Genomic DNA, 19,670 nt, shown 5'->3' on the forward strand with positions numbered 1-19,670 from the left:
CCAGCTAATATGAGAGGAATTTCCCATACAAAGAAATGAAATTGTACTATGAAATTTCTGATACAATAAAAACAGAAAACTTAAATATAAATTAAAATAACACGATTTCCTTAGGGAAATTTAATTCAATTTCTTTATGAATTTATCAGAATGAACAGTGATATCTTCTCCAATATACATCGTCACGCCAGTACGATATACAGTCATGGCAACAATTTTATTTCTTTGTTTAAAGTTTGTTATTGATGCTAAACGATTTGAACAGATAGTATGATTTAGGCTATTTGCCATCGTTACACAAAGTATAATACGTTTCCAGGATTGAAATCTCCCTCTTCTTCAGGTGTAACCTACCTCAGCGTTTTATTATACTATTTATAATATATATATATATACATATATATATATATATATATATATATATATATATATATATATATATATATATAATTTTTTCAATAAACATTGAATCACAAAAATACTTGCTCCGCCGGGACTCGAACCCGGATCTCTCACTTGCCGGGTGAATGTGGTACCATTACACCACAGAGCCCTTATTTTTTAAGATTCAATTATATTGTATTTGATTAAACCGATTCAATGTTTATTGAAAAAAATTAAATAAGGCTATTGCCATTGCTACAAATATAATTAATGTAAACAAAAGTCGTTTGACAGGTATTTGGTCTTCCGATCATATGTTAGTTTAGTTTTTAAAACGCATATGTGACAAGTACGGCCAAATACAATATAATTGAATCTTAAAAAGTAAGGGCTCTGTGGTGTAATGGTAGCACATTCACCCGACAAGTGAGAGACCCGGATTCGAGTCCTGGCGGAGCAAGTATTTTTTGTGATTTAATGTTTATTGAAAACATTAAATAAGGCTATTGCCCGAAATACTATTATTCTTCAAGTTTGATTTAATTTCTATCTCATTTTATCACTATGCCCTAATGTTTCTAAAAGATTCTATAAAACTCTTTAGTAACTTATCTGGCTCCCTAGGAGGGTTCACCTCTGTGTTATACCTTTCAGTTGAACCTACACTGGGTACAGCAAAACTGGAGTGTCACTTACATCTGGGCAACCTCATGGATGCCCAGGAGCGGCACATCACTAACAGCAAATCTCCAGATATTGGGTTGGAAGTGTAGGTCGATAGGTTTAGTGTGCTGCGGGAGTTGACCGTTGAGTAGTAACGGCTCCCTAAGTGTTAAGGTCTGTTACTAGCGTGGACATAAGGGTGTGCCACCCCCTGCATACTTTGGCTGGAGAAGCTGCTACATCTGGCGTCTTCTTCCATGGAGACACGACTCAGAAAAATCCTTCCTCGTGGATCTTGACAGGAGGTGGCCTCTACCACCAACCTTACCCAACCATTATACAATGTCACTCCGTAAGCAGCGTAAAGGTCCTTTTAGAACAAAGTGCAATTTTTCAGCTACTTCTCCTAAGAGAACAATAAAACGTATCTAGTCGTTTGCGATAGTAATGCATACAGCACTCTTTTTGTAAAGAATTTCACACAAATAACTCCAAGAGACTAGACTAGAATCCGAAGACCAGCGAAGCCACCTCGCCCTACTGAAATATAACTTTTATTGTTATTTCTTAGTGACTTCCATCAAGCAAAAGAAAATTGAGAATCTATACATTTCACACATAAACTGATCTCTCTTCACTCTTGTATACACACTAATACTGAATTACTAAGACAATTCTTTTAAAACCTTTAAGTTCTCTATCGCCCAAAAACACGTTGATTCAATTGAAAATGCCTTCTTGTGCACAATGTGCCCCATCAGTTCATAATGTGTTTTGAGGAATTGGTTTTTAATTATTTTTATATAGAAATAAGCCCCCACATATAGTTTCATAATCACAAGTTTTAGTCACTAAACCAAACCAAAATTTTAAAAATTAAAGATTTTTTACTTCGGAAACTTTGAGACACAAAGGTTCTATTTTTATTCTTAACACTATCATAATTTCACCTTCAAGAGCTACTGCACCATAAGGGTGCTGGAAAATAAATTTAAATATAAATAATCAAAACTTCTTATCGGGTTTAGTAGAATGTGTATGTAGTAAAACCAAATTCATTTAACAATTTCGCAGGTTATTAAGAATAATAAATTAATGAAACTCTATTTACCTCTCCCAATTATGCCAGAAATATCAAATATTGCATATTTGTCATAATTAAATATGTTACTAAGCGAAATTTAAACATTGTTAGTTTACACTACTATACTTATTTTTAAATCTTCTATTTTTAAACCCAGATTTATTTTACTATCATAAATAAGTATCAACGGAACATTGACGAAATGTGACAACTCCTACAATATATATTTTAATAAACAAGATAATAATATACATTTTTATTTTCTTAAATTTTTACTACTACTGCAAGTGTAAATTTGAACCACAATTTGTAAAACCAATAAATGTTGTTGTTTTTGAAGAACGATTAGAATAATCAGAAATTTTATTTAAATTCTGAAATCTCAGTTGTCTACAGTAAACTAAATATTTATTTGTGTTGAGATATAGTATTACTAGCCCAAGTACAGGTTTTTGTAAAAATAAAAAAGTTTTGTATCTCCTAGTGTGTTGTGTAAAATAATTTAAAATGGATTAAAAATCTAAGTGAGGAATCACAATTTTAAGGGATTAAAGGTGTAAAAACTCTTAATTCCAAACAGTCTTTAAACAAAAGTAAGAATCCCAGGTTAGGATACAATTTGACTCTTTTTTGTTGTTTTTACCACATATTTCATAATACTAAAGTTATACGTAATGCAAATTATTGCTGAACCAAGAACTTGTATTATTATTCTATCATAATTTATGTATATACATAAATTTAATGCAGAAATTAATGTTCTATTTCTATATTAAATGTTGGAAGCTATTGGAACAATGTATATCTCCATCTAACCATTATTTAATCGTGATCTCATTCCATGCTCATGCTCCATTATGAAAAATTTATAAATCTTTATCATGTTTGATAAATAAAGATTTATTCGCTCGTAAAAATTTAAATGTTGCCATATACTTATTTCTTTCGTAAATATTATGAAGTATGTCGAGGACTACATCACCTAAGTAAATAGTATGTGAGGTTTAATTACCTTGACTATATAAAATATGCATAAAAAGTATTCAAAATCTACACCAAATAATATTCAAGCTAATAATATCCTTTCCCAAAATACGGGATGGCTCACTAAATTCGTCACGCAAATACGTAATTCGGCATTGTTCAACTAGACACTTTGGTATAGATGAAATAGGAGGATTTATAACTGTGTATAAAAAGGAACAAATAAAAAAACAGTAATACATTTAGAAACACAATATATTCTTAAATATATTTCGAACTACCCATAGTCAGTTTTTCTCGAAGTACTAGACTTGAAGTAAAGTAGGTACCTAAAGCAATGATATTACACTTGATGTTTCTGCAGCACTTGAAGGGATACACTTGTTATGTTCCTATCTTAATGTCTTTTCTTCAAAGTTACTCCTCTGTTTACGTATTGGTATTTTGCTCCTTTTGCGGTTTGGGAGCTTTGAACCAGTTTCTGTACATGTAGCCAGCTATAGCTGCTCCTGACAATGGTCCCACCCAATATATCTGGAAGAAGAAAACAGACATTTAGTTTTAAAAAGTTACATACAGTTTTTAACACTACATTATTCAACTACTAAAAACAATATAATAAATTATAACAGCAATACAGACATATATAACTCAATGCAAATTAGTACTATACAATTTCCGCCCAATCGGCAAATTTATCCTGTCGTGATTTTCATAGCTATTGAAGCACTCCATAATTTATACAAAGTCTATCTATAGTTTTATTATAGCAACAAAAAGTTGTTGTTTTCTTTGTTTTTAAAAAGATTTTGACTAATCATGCATCGTGGCACTGGCCTTGTTCTCATTGAGGACCTCTACGAATGTAGCTGTGCAACGTAAGCAACTTTGCTCCTATCAGCAACTAAATTCAATAGAATATAATTATTTTATTGCAGGAGACAATAACAATTGTTATTGTAACAGTCAACTAATAGCTTTGACACGCACACCACAATTTTCTTCACTCAAGCTTATAATGATTGCAAATTCATTTGACTTAATCATTCGTCAATTTTTAAACCCCCGTCACAGCTGTGGTGTCAGTCAGCCAAATGGGTGGTCCTCACAGCTATTCAGGCAATTTTTTACCTTTTACATTTAGCTTTAAGCATTGGTACATTTTTATTGAATTTCCTGCTCATCAAACTATTGGTAACTGACAACCTAGATCAAGGCGATTCCAATAGCACTCGGTATATAACTAATATTAATGTCACTTTGAATGTATATGTTAAATGATAATATTATAACAGTGTAACATAATACTAATTTAAGAAATACTTTACCCAATGGTGTTCCCAATAATCGCTTAATATAGCAGGACCAAACGATCGTGCCGGGTTTAAGGAAACACCACTGTATCTGAGCTGAAAAATTAAAGCGCTTATTAGTAGACCAAATAAACATTATTCCTAACACCAATATATAAAAATAATTCAGTGATACTTAATTGTAAATATGTACACCAAATTATTAATGAATTTCCAACAAACTAATACATAGACAATTTTACTTGAATGTAACGAAAAGAATGTAGCAAATAAAATCTAGCACTTGTAAAGGACCAAGTTCCCTATTCCCTTGAGGATTCTTGTTTTAGCCAATAAGCTATTCTAATATCCACACCTACTCATCTTGTAAGGGAAATAACGAACACAATCAAGCACTCGATAAAGGACGAAGTTACCTGTGTTTTGTAAGGGAAATAACGAACACATTCAAGCACTCGATAAAGGACGAAGTTACCTGTGTTGAATACTTCTGTGCTTGATACTCAACTATTCTACCATCACTCATGTAGTAACCTAGCGCCATGTGGAAAGCAGCGCGCGCACAGTCAGTTTACGATGAATAATTAGGTTTCACTCTCTTAAGGAATCCTTTGTCAACTATTCTACCACCCTTCATACTTCTTACCCCCCATGAAGAAGGCAGCGCACGCTGTCACTCCCTCGACAAAGAATAAGGTTTAGTTGTGTTAAGGATTCCTTTGTCAACAATTCTGCCAATCCTCATACGACTTACCCCAATAAGGAATGTAGGTTTCACAGTCTCTTGATGAACACTGGTTTAACTGTCTTAAGGATTCTTTTGCCAACTATTTTACCATCCCTTATACAACTTATCCCCATGAGGAAGGCAGCACACACAGTCACACCCTCGATGAAGAATTAGGTTTTACTAAAGGATTCCTGTGTAAAGTATTCTACCATCACTCCATACGACATGCCCCCATGAGGAAGGCAGCACACATAGTCAGTCCCTCGATGAAGAATTAGGTTTCAATGAAGAATTCCTGTGTCAACTATTCAACCATCCCTCATACTATTTACCCCCATGAAGAAGGCAGCGCACACAGTCAGTTCCTCGATGAAGAATTAGGTTTTACTGTCTTAAGGAATCCTTTGTCAACTATTCTACAATCCCTCATACGACTTACCCCCATTAGGAAGGCAGCGCACACAATCAGTCCCTCAGTGAAGAATTAGGATTTACCGTCTTAAGGAATCCTTTGACAACTATTCTTCAATCCCTCATACTAATTACCCCCATTAGGAAGGCAGCGCACACAATCAGTCCCTCAATGAAGAATTAGGTTTTACCGTCTTAAGGAATCCTTTGACATTCTTCAATCCCTCATACTACTTACCCCCAGGAGGAAGGCAGCGCACACAGTCAGTTCCTCGATGAAGAATTAGGTTTCAATTAAGAATTCCTGTGTCAACTACTCTACCATCCCTCATACTATTTACCCCCATGAAGAAGGCAGCGCACACAGTCACTCCCTCGATGAAGAATTAGGTTTCACTGTCTTAAGAAATCCTTTGTCAACTATTCTACAACCCCTCATACTACTTACCCCCATGAGGAAGGCAGCGCACACAATCAGTCCCTCAATGAAGAATTAGGTTTCACTGTCGGAATCCTGTGTCCACTACTCTACCATCCCTCATACGGCATACCCCCATGAAGAAGGCAGCGCACACAGTCACTCCCTCGATGAAGAATTAGGTTTTACTGTCTTAAGGAATCCTTTGTCAACTATTCTACAATCCCTCATACGACTTACCCCCATGAGGAAGGCAGCGCACACAGTCAGTTCCTCTATGAAGAATTAGGTTTTAATGTCTTAAGGAATCCTTTGTCAACTATTCTACAATCCCTTATACGACTTACCCCCATTAGGAAGGCAGCGCACACAATCAGTCCCTCAATGAAGATTTAGGTTTTACCGTCTTAAGGAATCCTTTGACAACTATTCTTCAATCCCTCATACTACTTACTCCCATGAGGAAGGCAGCGCACACAGTCAGTTCCTCGATGAAGAATTAGGTTTCAATTAAGAATTCCTGTGTCAACTACTCTACCATCCCTCATACTATTTACCCCCATGAAGAAGGCAGCGCACACAGTCACTCCCTCGATGAAGAATTAGGTTTTACTGTCTTAAGGAATCCTTTGTCAACTATTCTACAATCCTTCATACGACTTACCCCCATTAGGAAGGCAGCGCACACAATCAGTCCCTCAGTGAAGAATTACGTTTTACCGTCTTAAGGAATCCTTTGACAACTATTCTTCAATCCCTCATACTAATTACCCCCATGAGGAAGGCAGCGCACACAGTCAGTTCCTCGATGAAGAATTAGGTTTCAATTAAGAATTCCTGTGTCAACTACTCTACCATCCCTCATACTATTTACCCCCATGAAGAAGGCAGCGCACACAGTCACTCCCTCAATGAAGAATTAGGTTTTACCGTCTTAAGGAATCCTTTGACAACTATTCTTCAATCCCTCATACTACTTACCCCCATGAGGAAGGCAGCGCACACAGTCAGTCCCCCAATGAAGAATTAGGTTTCACTGTCGGAATCCTGTGTCCACTACTCTACCATCCCTCATACGGCATACCCCCATGAAGAAGGCAGCGCACACAGTCACTCCCTCGATGAAGAATTAGGTTTTACTGTCTTAAGGAATCCTTTGTCAACTATTCTACAATCCCTCATACGACTTACCCCCATTAGGAAGGCAGCGCACACAATCAGTCCCTCAATGAAGAATTAGGTTTTACCGTCTTAAGGAATCCTTTGACAACTATTCTTCAATCCCTCATACTAATTACCCCCATGAGGAAGGCAGCGCACACAGTCAGTTCCTCGATGAAGAATTAGGTTTCAATTAAGAATTCCTGTGTCAACTACTCTACCATCCCTCATACTATTTACCCCCATGAAGAAGGCAGCGCACACAGTCACTCCCTCGATGAAGAATTAGGTTTCACTGTCTTAAGAAATCCTTTGTCAACTATTCTACAACCCCTCATACTACTTACCCCCATGAGGAAGGCAGCGCACACAGTCAGTCCCTCAATGAAGAATTAGGTTTCACTGTCGGAATCCTGTGCCCACTACTCTACCATCCCTCATACGGCATACCCCCATGAAGAAGGCAGCGCACACAGTCACTCCCTCGATGAAGAATTAGGTTTTACTGTCTTAAGGAATCCTTTGTCAACTATTCTACAATCCCTCATACGACTTACCCCCATTAGGAAGGCAGCGCACACAATCAGTCCCTCAATGAAGAATTAGGTTTTACCGTCTTAAGGAATCCTTTGACAACTATTCTTCAATCCCTCATACTACTTACCCCCATGAGGAAGGCCACGCACACAGTCAGTCCCTCGATGAATAATTAGGTTTCACTATATTAAGGAATCCTTTGTCAACTATTCTACAATCCCTCATACTACTTACCCCCATGAGGAAGGCAGCGCACACAGTCAGTCCCTCAATGAAGGGCCCAGTTCCACCGTGATGAGGACGCCTGTTCTTGTCACTCACTGCTAGTATCACCAGGACTAGACAGAAGGTGAGAACTATCTCCACCACCAGAGCCTGTTCAGCACCGTCACTCCTGCAGCTGTGTTTACTCTATTCGAACATAGGCCGATACCTCTGAGGTTCTCCGGTGTAGTTATCTATAATGAAATGTTACAAATGTTCGTGTTGTAATTACTGATATCAACTATGTATTTTATGTTTGAATAAAATTTTTTAGTAGAAACTAGACTTTACCTATAATTGACTTTAACTTTTACTGTCTCAAAAGTGTGTGTTGACCATAACTAAATCCTTATACCAGCCGTTTTCCTTTTTTTTTAATGTGTTTGACCATTTTATAGTAACTATTAACAGTTATAATATCGTCAACAGTAGATTTATTTGTTTTAAATAGAAATCGATAACAATATAACATTTTCTAAATTTAAAACTAAACAAAATTGTATAAACAAATTTATAAAAATAGTCAAATAGTTCGATAATGGCCTCAAACTACCATCCTCTAATATTAGTTTAATTTAAGTCTATTACAAATTTTAGAAATTCGCCTTGCTCTAATGATTTATTCATTAAATAGATAAGATAGTTGATAAAAACCATAAAATTGCTTTCTTTACCCTAAATTAAAACATTATTTTCTTCTTTATGTTGACTTTATTATTAATAATTTATATGTTGATTTCAAAAGGTTGAGGGCACTTTATCTTTGATTTTGTAGTGGTTAGGAAACCAATTTTATCATTACAATATCAAAATGCTAATTATTGATTCATAAGTTATGGCTGATCTTGTAAAAAGTCGAGTAATTATTTTCTAATTGCCATATAGTGGGCATAAAGTTGACATGCTTACTAGTTAACATGGTTATTGTAATTCCTGAATAATACGTGCTACAACACTCTGGTATTATTTGTTTATTTCTAGACTGTGTTTATGTGTTAGGTTAGTTATTCACCAGAGGAAGAGATCATATTGCAGATCTTGAAACTTAGTGTTACTGATTTCTTGTATAACTGAACATGGTATATATCCTGAAAAAATCTGTTTCCTTCTCGATCAATGTTTTGTTATCCTTCTCTCGATCAGCTGTAAGCTTCCATCCCAATTTAATAAGTACGAGTTATGTCTCCTTATTTGAACTCAAACTTCTAGCGTTTGGTGTTGCGTACATCTTCTGTTCATAAGATCAAAGAAAGCAGTAAAATACTTTCGAAAAGTTTTTTTTATTTTTACAATTGATGTTAATATTAGAATAGAATAGAATAGAATATATTTATTTCCATCTTTTTCATTTATATTACATGATAAGATGACAACTTGGAAAAGGCAAATAACCACCATTTGCCAGTATTCGGTGGTTATTTTGGTAATTTAATTATAACATAATTACAACTTAAATTAGTAGTCTTCCGTAATAAATTAACATTTTATTTTTTCGGCTTCTGTAGCGCATACCAACTAATAATAATAAAAATAAGTATGTAAGAGAACGAAAAAAATCATATTTAATAATTGCACCTATTTTACAGTTATATCACCGTTAATGAGAAAATAATTGAAGAGCATCACATTAAAGATATACAAAATTTATAACAATATAGATTAATACTAGATTAGATCGTAAGCTAGACAGTCAAAGTTAGGAAACAATAAACAGTAAAATGCCTAAATCTTCAATATTATTGAGCCAAATTTTAACCTTTTTGGAAAACAATTTAAAAGTAGTAATTTTTTTTATATTATCAGGTAAAAGATTGAAGCATTTTTGACCTAAGTATACAAATGTTTTTACAAAGAATTATCTGTTTACCTTTGGTCTAACAAAAAAACGGCGGACTGTGCTTCGAGTTGAATAAAACACATTTTCAGTTCCACTGTTGCCGCTATTTTTGAAAAATGCTTGAAGAACTTTAAACACAAAAAGGTTTTTTATAGGTAAAATTTGCAGATGTTTGAAAAGATAGTCAGTGTGTTCACGCTGTTTTTTAAAAAGCATAATTCTAACAAAGTGTTTTTGGGTCACAAAAAGTTTATTAATTAAGTTATCATAAGCGCCACCCCAAAACTGCAGCCCATATTGAAGGCGGGAGTTTATCAACGCGTAATACAATGATCTTAAGCAAGTTATGTCACAGATATCTTAAGAAATAGAATGTTCGAATTGATTTCCTGATTTCGGCGTGTAATTTATTTATATGACTTTTCCACGTTATTTTGTTGTCAATTAAAATTCCAAGGTATTTAATTTCGGGTGTTTGTTGAATAACTTCGCAGTTACAATTTTGTACACCTAAACAATTGTTGTGGTACTTAAACTCATAGTCAAATTCAAAACCAGTCAAATCAAAGTTTAAAATTTTTGTTTTTGATGCATTTATTACCATTGCATTCCTGTTACACCAATTGTTCAGTAAAGCTAAGTCATGAATTATCGACTCTTTAATTGTAGCCCAGTTTTCAGACGAATACACGAATGCAATATCATCGGCAAATGCTATGATTTCTCCACGAAACTTTTCTAATAAGAGATCATTAATAAAGAAGGAAAAGAGATCTTTACTATATTTACTAAATTTATGTCACTCAAATCGTTGCGTATCCGAACTTGTTGTTCTCTATTTTGAAGAAAAGTTAGAAACCAATTTAGTGTAGGGCCTCTAATGCCGGTTACTTCTAGTTTTGTTAAAAGATAATCATGACGGACTAAGTCAAACGCTTTTCTGAAATCAATAAATAAGCCTGTTACTTTTGTGCCAGAATTTAAATTTGTATAAACCATATGCATAAGTTTTTCAATCGCGTCCTCTGTACTTTTACCTTTTTTAAAACCGAATTGATTGTTAGAAAAAAAATTTTTTGAATAAAGAAAACTTAAAAATCTTGTTCTCATAAGTTTTTCCAGCAGTTTCGAGAAAATTGAGAGCAGTGTGATTGGCCTATACTGCTCTAACAATTCTGGATTTCCGCCCTTGAAAATTGGCACAACTATTGATTTCTTTAAAACCGTAGGGAACACTCCGGTAGCAAAGCTTATATTGATTAGTTTGGCTAAGGGGTCAGAAATTACATGATTTATTTTCTTTAAAAGAATTACATTAATGCTATCAAAGCCGGAAGACTTTTTGTTCTGAATACTTCGAATTGTACTTTCCACTTTATCTTTGTCTACAGGAAAAAGAAACATAGATTGATTTTGTCTTTGTAAATTAGTAAACGTTTCGTTACTTTGGCCTAGATTCTGATAAATAAATTTGGTGCTCGAAAAATAGTTGTTAAATTCATTTGCTATAACATCCTCACTTTCAATAGTGCGGCCATCTTGAAGAGTAATTTTACCAATTGGTTGCTTTTTGTTTCCTAATAAACTGTTTATCAAGCGCCACTGTTCCGCTGGACGGCCACCGCATTTGTGAAACAGCTCAGCATAGTACCGGTTTTTTTCTCTGGTCGAGGTCAATTGTTAGTTTGTTTTTAAAACGTGTGAAGTAGCTCCTAAGAATTTGATTGTAAGGGGAGCGTTTTAACTGATTGTAAAGCAATTTTCTTCTTTCTAAACGATTAAGTAGCGCCTCATTCATCCAGGGACTAATTGCTCAGGCCTTAGCCAGTTTATTACTAATAGTTGTAACTTGCGTACTTAAATTTATGCAATCAGTAATTTTGTTGAGAAAATTTTGAAAACTAACATCGATATTGTTATTTTGTAGCAAACTATCCCACTTAACACTAAGAAGGTCGTTTACTAGTTTTTCGAAATTGGTAACCCTTTTTGAACTTAAAATATTTTTAATATCTCTTGTATTTACATTGCGGTTTTTATCAGCCAAAAAAGACAATCCGATTGCACAGTGGTCCGTTAACCCAATATCAAAGATAGCAATTTCGAAGTTCTCAAAATTACGATATCTTAAAGAAATATGATCCAAACAAGTTTTCGAAAATTGTGTCACTCGCGTATGCTTATTTACAAGTTGAACAAAACCATTATTATTTAATGTTGATAAATAGTTTTCTTTTTCTAAATCATTAGAATCGTACGAAATATCAATATTGAAATCACCTACAACCATAGAGTTACATCTAAGTGACGGAAGCAAATTAGAGAATTCATCAAGGAAACGCTTAGAATTGAACGCCTGCAATCTATAAACTACCGCAAGAGAGAACGGAGTTTTGTTTACATTGAACTCAATCACTGTACAATCAGCCGTCTCTAGACGGCAGACGACATGGGCAGCTGGTATATTGGTGTTAACGTACACGAGTGACCCGCCCGCCCTGTATGTCTCATTACAACATGCAAAACAAGAGAACCCTGGGATCTGATAAAACTTAACTTCCGCCTCCGTTATCCAGATTTCACTCATAGCAATAAAGTTGATTCCTCCTGATTCATTATATAACATGATATTAACATGTAATATTAACATGTGTACTAAATGGTTTGAGCGTTCAGTAAATGAATAAAACATTTCATTTTAAGATTTAAAGTCTAAAATTAATTTAAAAAATCTAAAACTTCATAAAAAATAAAAAATCATTTTCTGTGCACGGATACAATCCTGTACCAAAAAACCTATCATCATTTTTCCATAAATTTCTTTTAGCATATTTTAGAAGCTTTACATATCTTCCAAACATCTAAAACCGAATCAAACAAAATCTTATGTTTTAATATAAGCTCCTTTACATTGAGACCTCATAAACCAAACATGAAATTTAGCTAATTTTACAACCAATGCCATCTTGGAAATCTAAGCTTCATTGAAGATTCTATTATTCCATCCTATTGACATACTAATAGAGCAAATATCTATGTTCTGTTCTCTGAAAGACAAGCTCAAAGTGGTTCTTTATTTCAGAGTTAAAGATATAGTGATCAATTGAAATTTATTTGAAAATAAATTAGGCAATATCTCCAAGTTCTGTATAAATTTTGAACATTAGTGACTTATCATTTGCTCAATATATGATTTATAAAAACTTTAAAAATTAAAGTTGTGAATATTTATGATTAAGGTCTCAACTTAGTAGTTTTTATATATATATATATATATATATATATATATATATATATATATATATATTATTTATTTATATATTATTTATTGTACGTACAGAAAACTTACACAGGGAGTCACGTATATTATTGTTCTATCTCCATAGAAGAAATTTTAAAGAGCTGTGAATACTGTTTTATTCAAAAAATGGTCTTAACCGAAAATTTATTACGCCACCTTAAACACCTAGAGGTGGAACGAAGTAGAGCAATTCAATTTAGCTTTGCCAGAATCCATGTTTTGGAGGTAGAAATCAAACGCTCAGTAATAAAAATTAAAAATGGGATAAAAACTCGCACTCTTGTTTCTAGGATAATGGAGTGGCATAATCTAACAGCACAATGTCACAACTATTTTCTGTTCTTATCTTGAAGCTCTCTGACTAAGTAATCGGGCACGGCCCCGGATAAAAATATTACCTAACCTCAAACTTCATATAGACATGGAATAGCGACGACGGTAAACGAAATGACTAAGCCTAAAACAGCAATGACAAAAATAATAATCATTCTTATAAACAAGAGGTTCTTTCATGGGATCCTTTACTGGAGGTAAAGATATGAGCATTATATCTCGTTGTTTTTTCATTTATCAAGAATATACTTAACTATGATAAAGGCTTACCTTGTATATTTCTGTACCTGCCACTGCACCAGCCAACTGAACAATGACGTACAGAAGTGCTCTCAGAGCGGACGTTTTACCCATTATCACGAAGCCGAGAGTGACTGCAGGATTGATGTGGCATCCCCCCACGTGAGCCAGGGTCTAACAAAACAAACAACTTCATATACAAATACATTACAAAGAGTACATACACAGAAAAAGAAAACTAGTATTGTTTTTAGTGTTTTTGCATCTAATAGCAGGTCATTGCGTAAGCTACAAAATACATGTGGATTGTCATGAAAATGGAATTGTGAAAAGTAACGCACTCATACTAAAGAAGTAACATAGATATTGAACAAACCAAAACACAAGACAGGCCACCCAACAAAGACTCACACAACACACACAAACAACAAACACTCTGGTAGTGGTTTGTGGAGGCTGTCTTGAAAGTGGTGCCCTGTGACGTCACTCAAATATGGCTTCCTTCCTTCTCCTAGTTCGAAAATGATGATTTCTTCATTGGATGACAATTTATTGGGGTGTTATGACACGTTATATATGTATTGTACGGTCTGAATGAATATAACTGAGTCTGAATGTTGTCTAGCCAAAGCATGACTAAATTCCTCACAATTTAAAAAGTAACGGGGAAAATAGCTATTAGAACAGAAATTGGACTTGTCTTAATGGCCACGCCAATCTCCATCTATAAAAATTAATGGTGTTTTAAACTACGAGCTTAAATGTTACTCAAAGGTGAACTTTTGAATGTCCTGCTAGATAATCGATGACTTGCATTTGTTAAATGAGTCCAATGTTCCCAGAGTATTATATGTAAGTAACATTCATTTTCTTCTTTACACTATGTTGACCTTATTAGTAATAATTTTTATGTTGACTTCAAAAGGTAGAGGACACTTTATTCTGCTTTTTTTTCATTGCAATATTAAAATGCTAATTATTTATTCATAAGTTATGGCTGATCTTGTAAAAAGTCGAGTAATTATTTTCTAATTGCCATATAGTGGGCATAAAGTTGACATACTAGTTAACATGGTTATTGTAATTCCTGACTAATACGTGCTACAACACTCTGGTATGATTTGTTTATTCCTAGACTGTGTTTATGTGTTAGGTTAGTTATTCACCAGAGGAAGAGACCAGATTGCAGATCTTGAAACTTAGTGTTACTGATTTTTTGTATAACTGAACATGGTATATATCCTGAAAAAATCTGTTTCCTTCTCGATCAATGTTTTGTTATCCTTCTCTCGATCAGCTGTAAGCTTCCATCCCAATTTAATAAGTACGAGTTATGTCTCCTTATTTGGACTCAAACTTCTAGCGTTTGGTGTTGCGTACATCTTCTGTTCATAAGATCAAAGAAAGCAGTGAAATACTTTCGAAAAGTTTTTTTTTATTTTTACAATTGATGTTAATATTAGAATAGAATAGAATATATTTATTTCCATCTTTTTCATTTATATTACATAATAAGATGACGACTTGGAAAAGGCAAATAACCACCATTTGCCAGTATTCGGTGGTTATTTTGGTAATTTAATTATAACATAATTACAACTTAAATTAGTAGTCTTCCGTAATAAATTAACATTTTATTTTTTCGGCTTCTGTCGCGCATACCAACTAATAATAATAAAAATAAGTATGTAAGAGAACGAAAAAAATCATATTTAATAATTGCACCTATTTTACAGTTATATCACCGTTAAAGAGAAAATAATTGAAGAGCATCACATTAAAGATATACAAAATTTATAACAATATAGATTAATACTAGATTATGTGTTATGTGTTATGAAGAGATCAGATTGCAGATCTTGAAACTTAGTGTTACTGATTTCTTGTATAACTGAACATTGCATATATCCGGAAAATGAATTCAATGGACCAAGCAGATCTTTTAATTCGTATCTCTCTTTAGACTACCTCCATTCATAAATGGCTTTGAGATATAATTTGTACTGGTACATAAATAGATTAAGGAACATAGCGATATGGACCTTCGTCGTCCTCCACATAGGACTTTTAAAAAATGTCAGCGTTACAATTTGGAATTGTCAGAGTTCACAATACCTGAATGACAGTGGCGACAGTGAAGCCGACTGTGAGAGAGACGTGGACTGTTTCTCCATTTCCAGGAAACTGTGCACAGGTAGCGGTGGCTAGCCACACTAAAATTGCGGTCCCGAGGAACTCCGAGATGATTGCACGACCTAACTGGGCCAGATCCTTCAAGTCATTGTACCCCCAGTCTATTCTTCCTGTAAATGATACACACATACTTGTAATTGAGATACCGTGGAGCCGTTAACCCTTTAAGGACCAAGGGACACATGTGTCCCCAGAATAAATAATTTTTTTTCTATATGCCAGTCAAGTTAATATTCATAAATATTAATTATTATCGATTCAAAAAGCTTAGAAATGCATTTAAAAAATATTCCCATTGTAAAGCAAAGTCTCCTTTGTTTGATTAAAAATATCTAATTATGCAATATAATTATAAATGTGTTTCTTAGTTTTATTATTTTTGCACAAACATTCTTAATGCAAATTTTTATGAATTGCTTGATGTATTATCATAATACAACATGACCAATATATTTAGGAAGAAAATCTGATAATATTATTTTTTATTTGCTCATAATTACACTTTTTTTCGTTGGGACACATATGTCCCTATGGACTGTGAGGGAATTAGGTTGGCTAGCCTTATTGAGAACAGCTGACTACAGTTTCCTTCAGTTTGGCAAATTAGATTTTGAGGTTATGCCATTTTATTCTTCTTACTAGTTAGTTAGGGTATTTAATTGAAGTTTGTGAGATGGATTCTGTTAGTCAACGTTTATTTTACATAAAACAAGATGAAATTTGAGAGCTCAAAAGCTGTTACATCTCTTGAGTACCGACAAATGATAGCACGATTTCTAATTGGTGACTACATAAATAGAATGCGTTCACTTCCTAATACTCCATTGTCAAGGAAATCTAAAATTAGACTCTCATTGAAGCCAGAACATATAATGAAAAAGACAAATATCAGACCTCGATGTGTTGAATGAGCCAAGAATAAAGTAGAAAACCGAACAAACTGTATATGTGTAATATGTCAGGTTCATTTATGCTTTACCAATGAAAGAATCTGCTTTGAAAAGTTTCACTAATCAACATAAGAATAATGTTCTATTGTTATTTTTTATAATAAACTGACACGTTTTCAAACATGTATATTGATGAGTAAGTTTTGTAATTTCATAATTTTGTAAATAAAACAACTTTTTATTAAATAATATTTACTTCAATCACCTAAATAAACCTACAAAGACTTGTAAAATTACAGAAATATAGTGAACTACTCAATTTACTAGGTTTTACTACAGTCCGCTTGGGACAAATATATGCCATTGCAGCATCTTTGTCAAGTTCCGTTACCGTCCGGAGGGACACATTTGTCCCATGTCATATATAATAAACTAGGTGTACTAATTATTTTAAATACAAATAAATAGTTTAATTACATAACTGCAATATGTTTTACAAGAATAAAAACTTTTTTTTCATGCCGCATTTCTTATGGTCTTTAAAGGGCTAATGTCGGTCATATTAAGAACCGCCTCGTCATGAAGTAATGCACTGCTATTTATTTTTTTATTTAATGTTTGTATTGCCAGAAATGCAAGTAGTGTCGATGTAAAAGGCAGGAGGGGAGGAATGAAAAGGGACAAAGAAGGCATGGACAGCCTTAACAAGCTATAGTAACACTCAAATGATTGTAAACTACATCACCTTGGAACTTTACGATGAAAATCGTTATTAGCATCCACATTTGTTTCTAATAGCTTTTACTTGGCTTGGTTAAAATGAAAAATTATGTTTGTAAACATAATCATTATAATGATTTAATGTTACTCGATATTTGTAAAAATGTTGTACAGCCACTAAATCGGAATCAAACGACATTGCCGTTTATATTTAGAGATAACATGGGTTTTCTTGAAATGGATAGAAGAAGAAACAAATCGATCGTCAGCCATGCTAATTTTGGTTGGAAAGAAAGGGTATCAAAATAGTATAAAATATGAAATGACCAACGTGTGTCCTAATAATCAGCTGTTTTAAACTAAGCAAATATACCCCATGAGATTAACATTAGAACTTTGGATGCATGTGGGCAAACGCCCTATATAGTCGGGTGCATTTCGAATCCACAAAAGGCACATCTAGTGCGTAAGAGCTTTCGAGTTATATTTGATATGTATATAAAGTAACAGTTTTCGATAGCAAATTCGCCACACGAATATCAATAAATTATTTTAAGAATGTAGATAGATCATTTTAAAGTTTGAGTAAGTAACATTGCAGTAAAACCCAGTTAGGAATATTTCTATATTGTTAACAAATCTGCATGAATTAGACAAGATTATATGAGCTTCACTGTTGACAAGGCGTTGAATATAGGTTATATGCATCATGATGTATTTTTGTGTCTTGCCAGATCAAGAGCTATAGAGTATAATACTACTTTACAGAATATACCCTTTCTAATGTCATGTACTAGAACAGGAAGCATGGCGAGAGTGTTTGCAATATAGTCATTGATTTAAATTAAACAAACACCGTCTTGAAATACAAACATTAAGATGAGTGAACGAATTCAACTAATCTTTGTCTACATTGAAAGATACGGTAGGGCACTGTTATTTTAGTTCAATGTTAACACTACATAGTCGTCTTTAGTTAAAACTTTATATTATTGGTTAATACAAAACAAACTTACGTATAATTGTTTACATTTTTGTGTTTTTATCATAATGTATTAATAATTGCATCTGCCTATTAACGTTTTTCTAAATAGTTCATAGTTCACTTTAAAAATGAATATTAAGTTAATTAAATTAATACTTTGTATTAGTTTTGTATTTTAATAATTTTATTTATAGTTTTAAATTACTACATTTAATTATTTTATACCAAACTACGCATTCATATCGATACAGACAATACATTATTTCATTTTTAAATGTATTCTAGCTATTTTTGTTATTTTGGTTGTTTCTGCCCATTTAAATAACATATTACTAACCAAACCAACCTCTCTACAACAAATACGGTATCTACGAAATATTTCAATATTTACCAAACTTACTTCGGTGTTTTACAACCTAGTAGGTCTTACCTTTGCTTGACTGTACCATCGTAAATATTGCACTTAAATCTTCTTAAAATAAACAAACTTTATTAATGACTTTCTTCACAAAAAAAACAGTTGGTCTATATAATACATAGTCTATACTATACGATTCATCTGAGCTTTTCGTGAATTAACTATGAACAAAAGAGACTAATGCATGGTAGGTCGATGCAATTGTGCCTAAAACAATCACCATCCATCTTGCGGCGTCTTTTTTCTATATTTAGATATGTTCTAACTTATCAGGCACCGCTATCAACTACTTTTCACTAATTACAGCAGCTGTGATGCCGACAAGTGTCTCAAGGAGTAACGAAACTTTATCTCGGATTCCAGCCAAGTGGGTGGTTTATCTTTGATCAGAAAGCGTAGCTACCGCTATGGTCCCATATTTTAATGTTTCAATTATGAAGCCTGTTGACACAATGCACAATTTACTCAATTTTTCTGAATACCCGTGCTACTACGTTCATGACATGACAGAAGCATTATAAGATTAGAATATAGGGGGTTCACATATTCGTTGCGGTTTTATAATTACGTTATTCTATAAGCTACCCTCGGCTTCGCAAGCTATTTTCATAATCGAAGACCGTAGTCTTCTTAGTGAAAGCACTTGAGATTTAATATTATGAAAACCCAAGATCTTTTTAAAGTTAGTTGGCATTCATCTATTTTTTTAAACGTTAGTATGCATATATCTATTTTTAAACGTTAGTGGGCAATATTTATTTTTAATTTTTTTTAACTGTCCCATATTTTAGGTTTTGTGCTTGA

General features: G+C 33.5%; 1 protein-coding gene across 1 annotated transcript; it reads right to left on the reverse strand.

Moving 5' to 3' along the window:
* Window positions 1-3,352: 3,352 nt before the first annotated feature.
* On the reverse strand, window positions 3,353-19,099 carry LOC124360220 (aquaporin AQPcic-like). The gene is given in 7 exon segments (XM_046813638.1): window positions 3,353-3,649; window positions 4,444-4,524; window positions 7,920-8,069; window positions 8,072-8,143; window positions 13,691-13,834; window positions 15,776-15,963; window positions 18,879-19,099. Coding segments are annotated over 7 exon segments (759 nt in total). The 5' UTR covers window positions 18,898-19,099; the 3' UTR covers window positions 3,353-3,544.
* Between the last annotated feature and the right edge of the window lie 571 nt (window positions 19,100-19,670).

The sequence above is a fragment of the Homalodisca vitripennis genome, chromosome 4 (genome assembly GCF_021130785.1).
Source record: "Homalodisca vitripennis isolate AUS2020 chromosome 4, UT_GWSS_2.1, whole genome shotgun sequence".
Classification (NCBI taxonomy): domain Eukaryota; kingdom Metazoa; phylum Arthropoda; class Insecta; order Hemiptera; family Cicadellidae; genus Homalodisca; species Homalodisca vitripennis.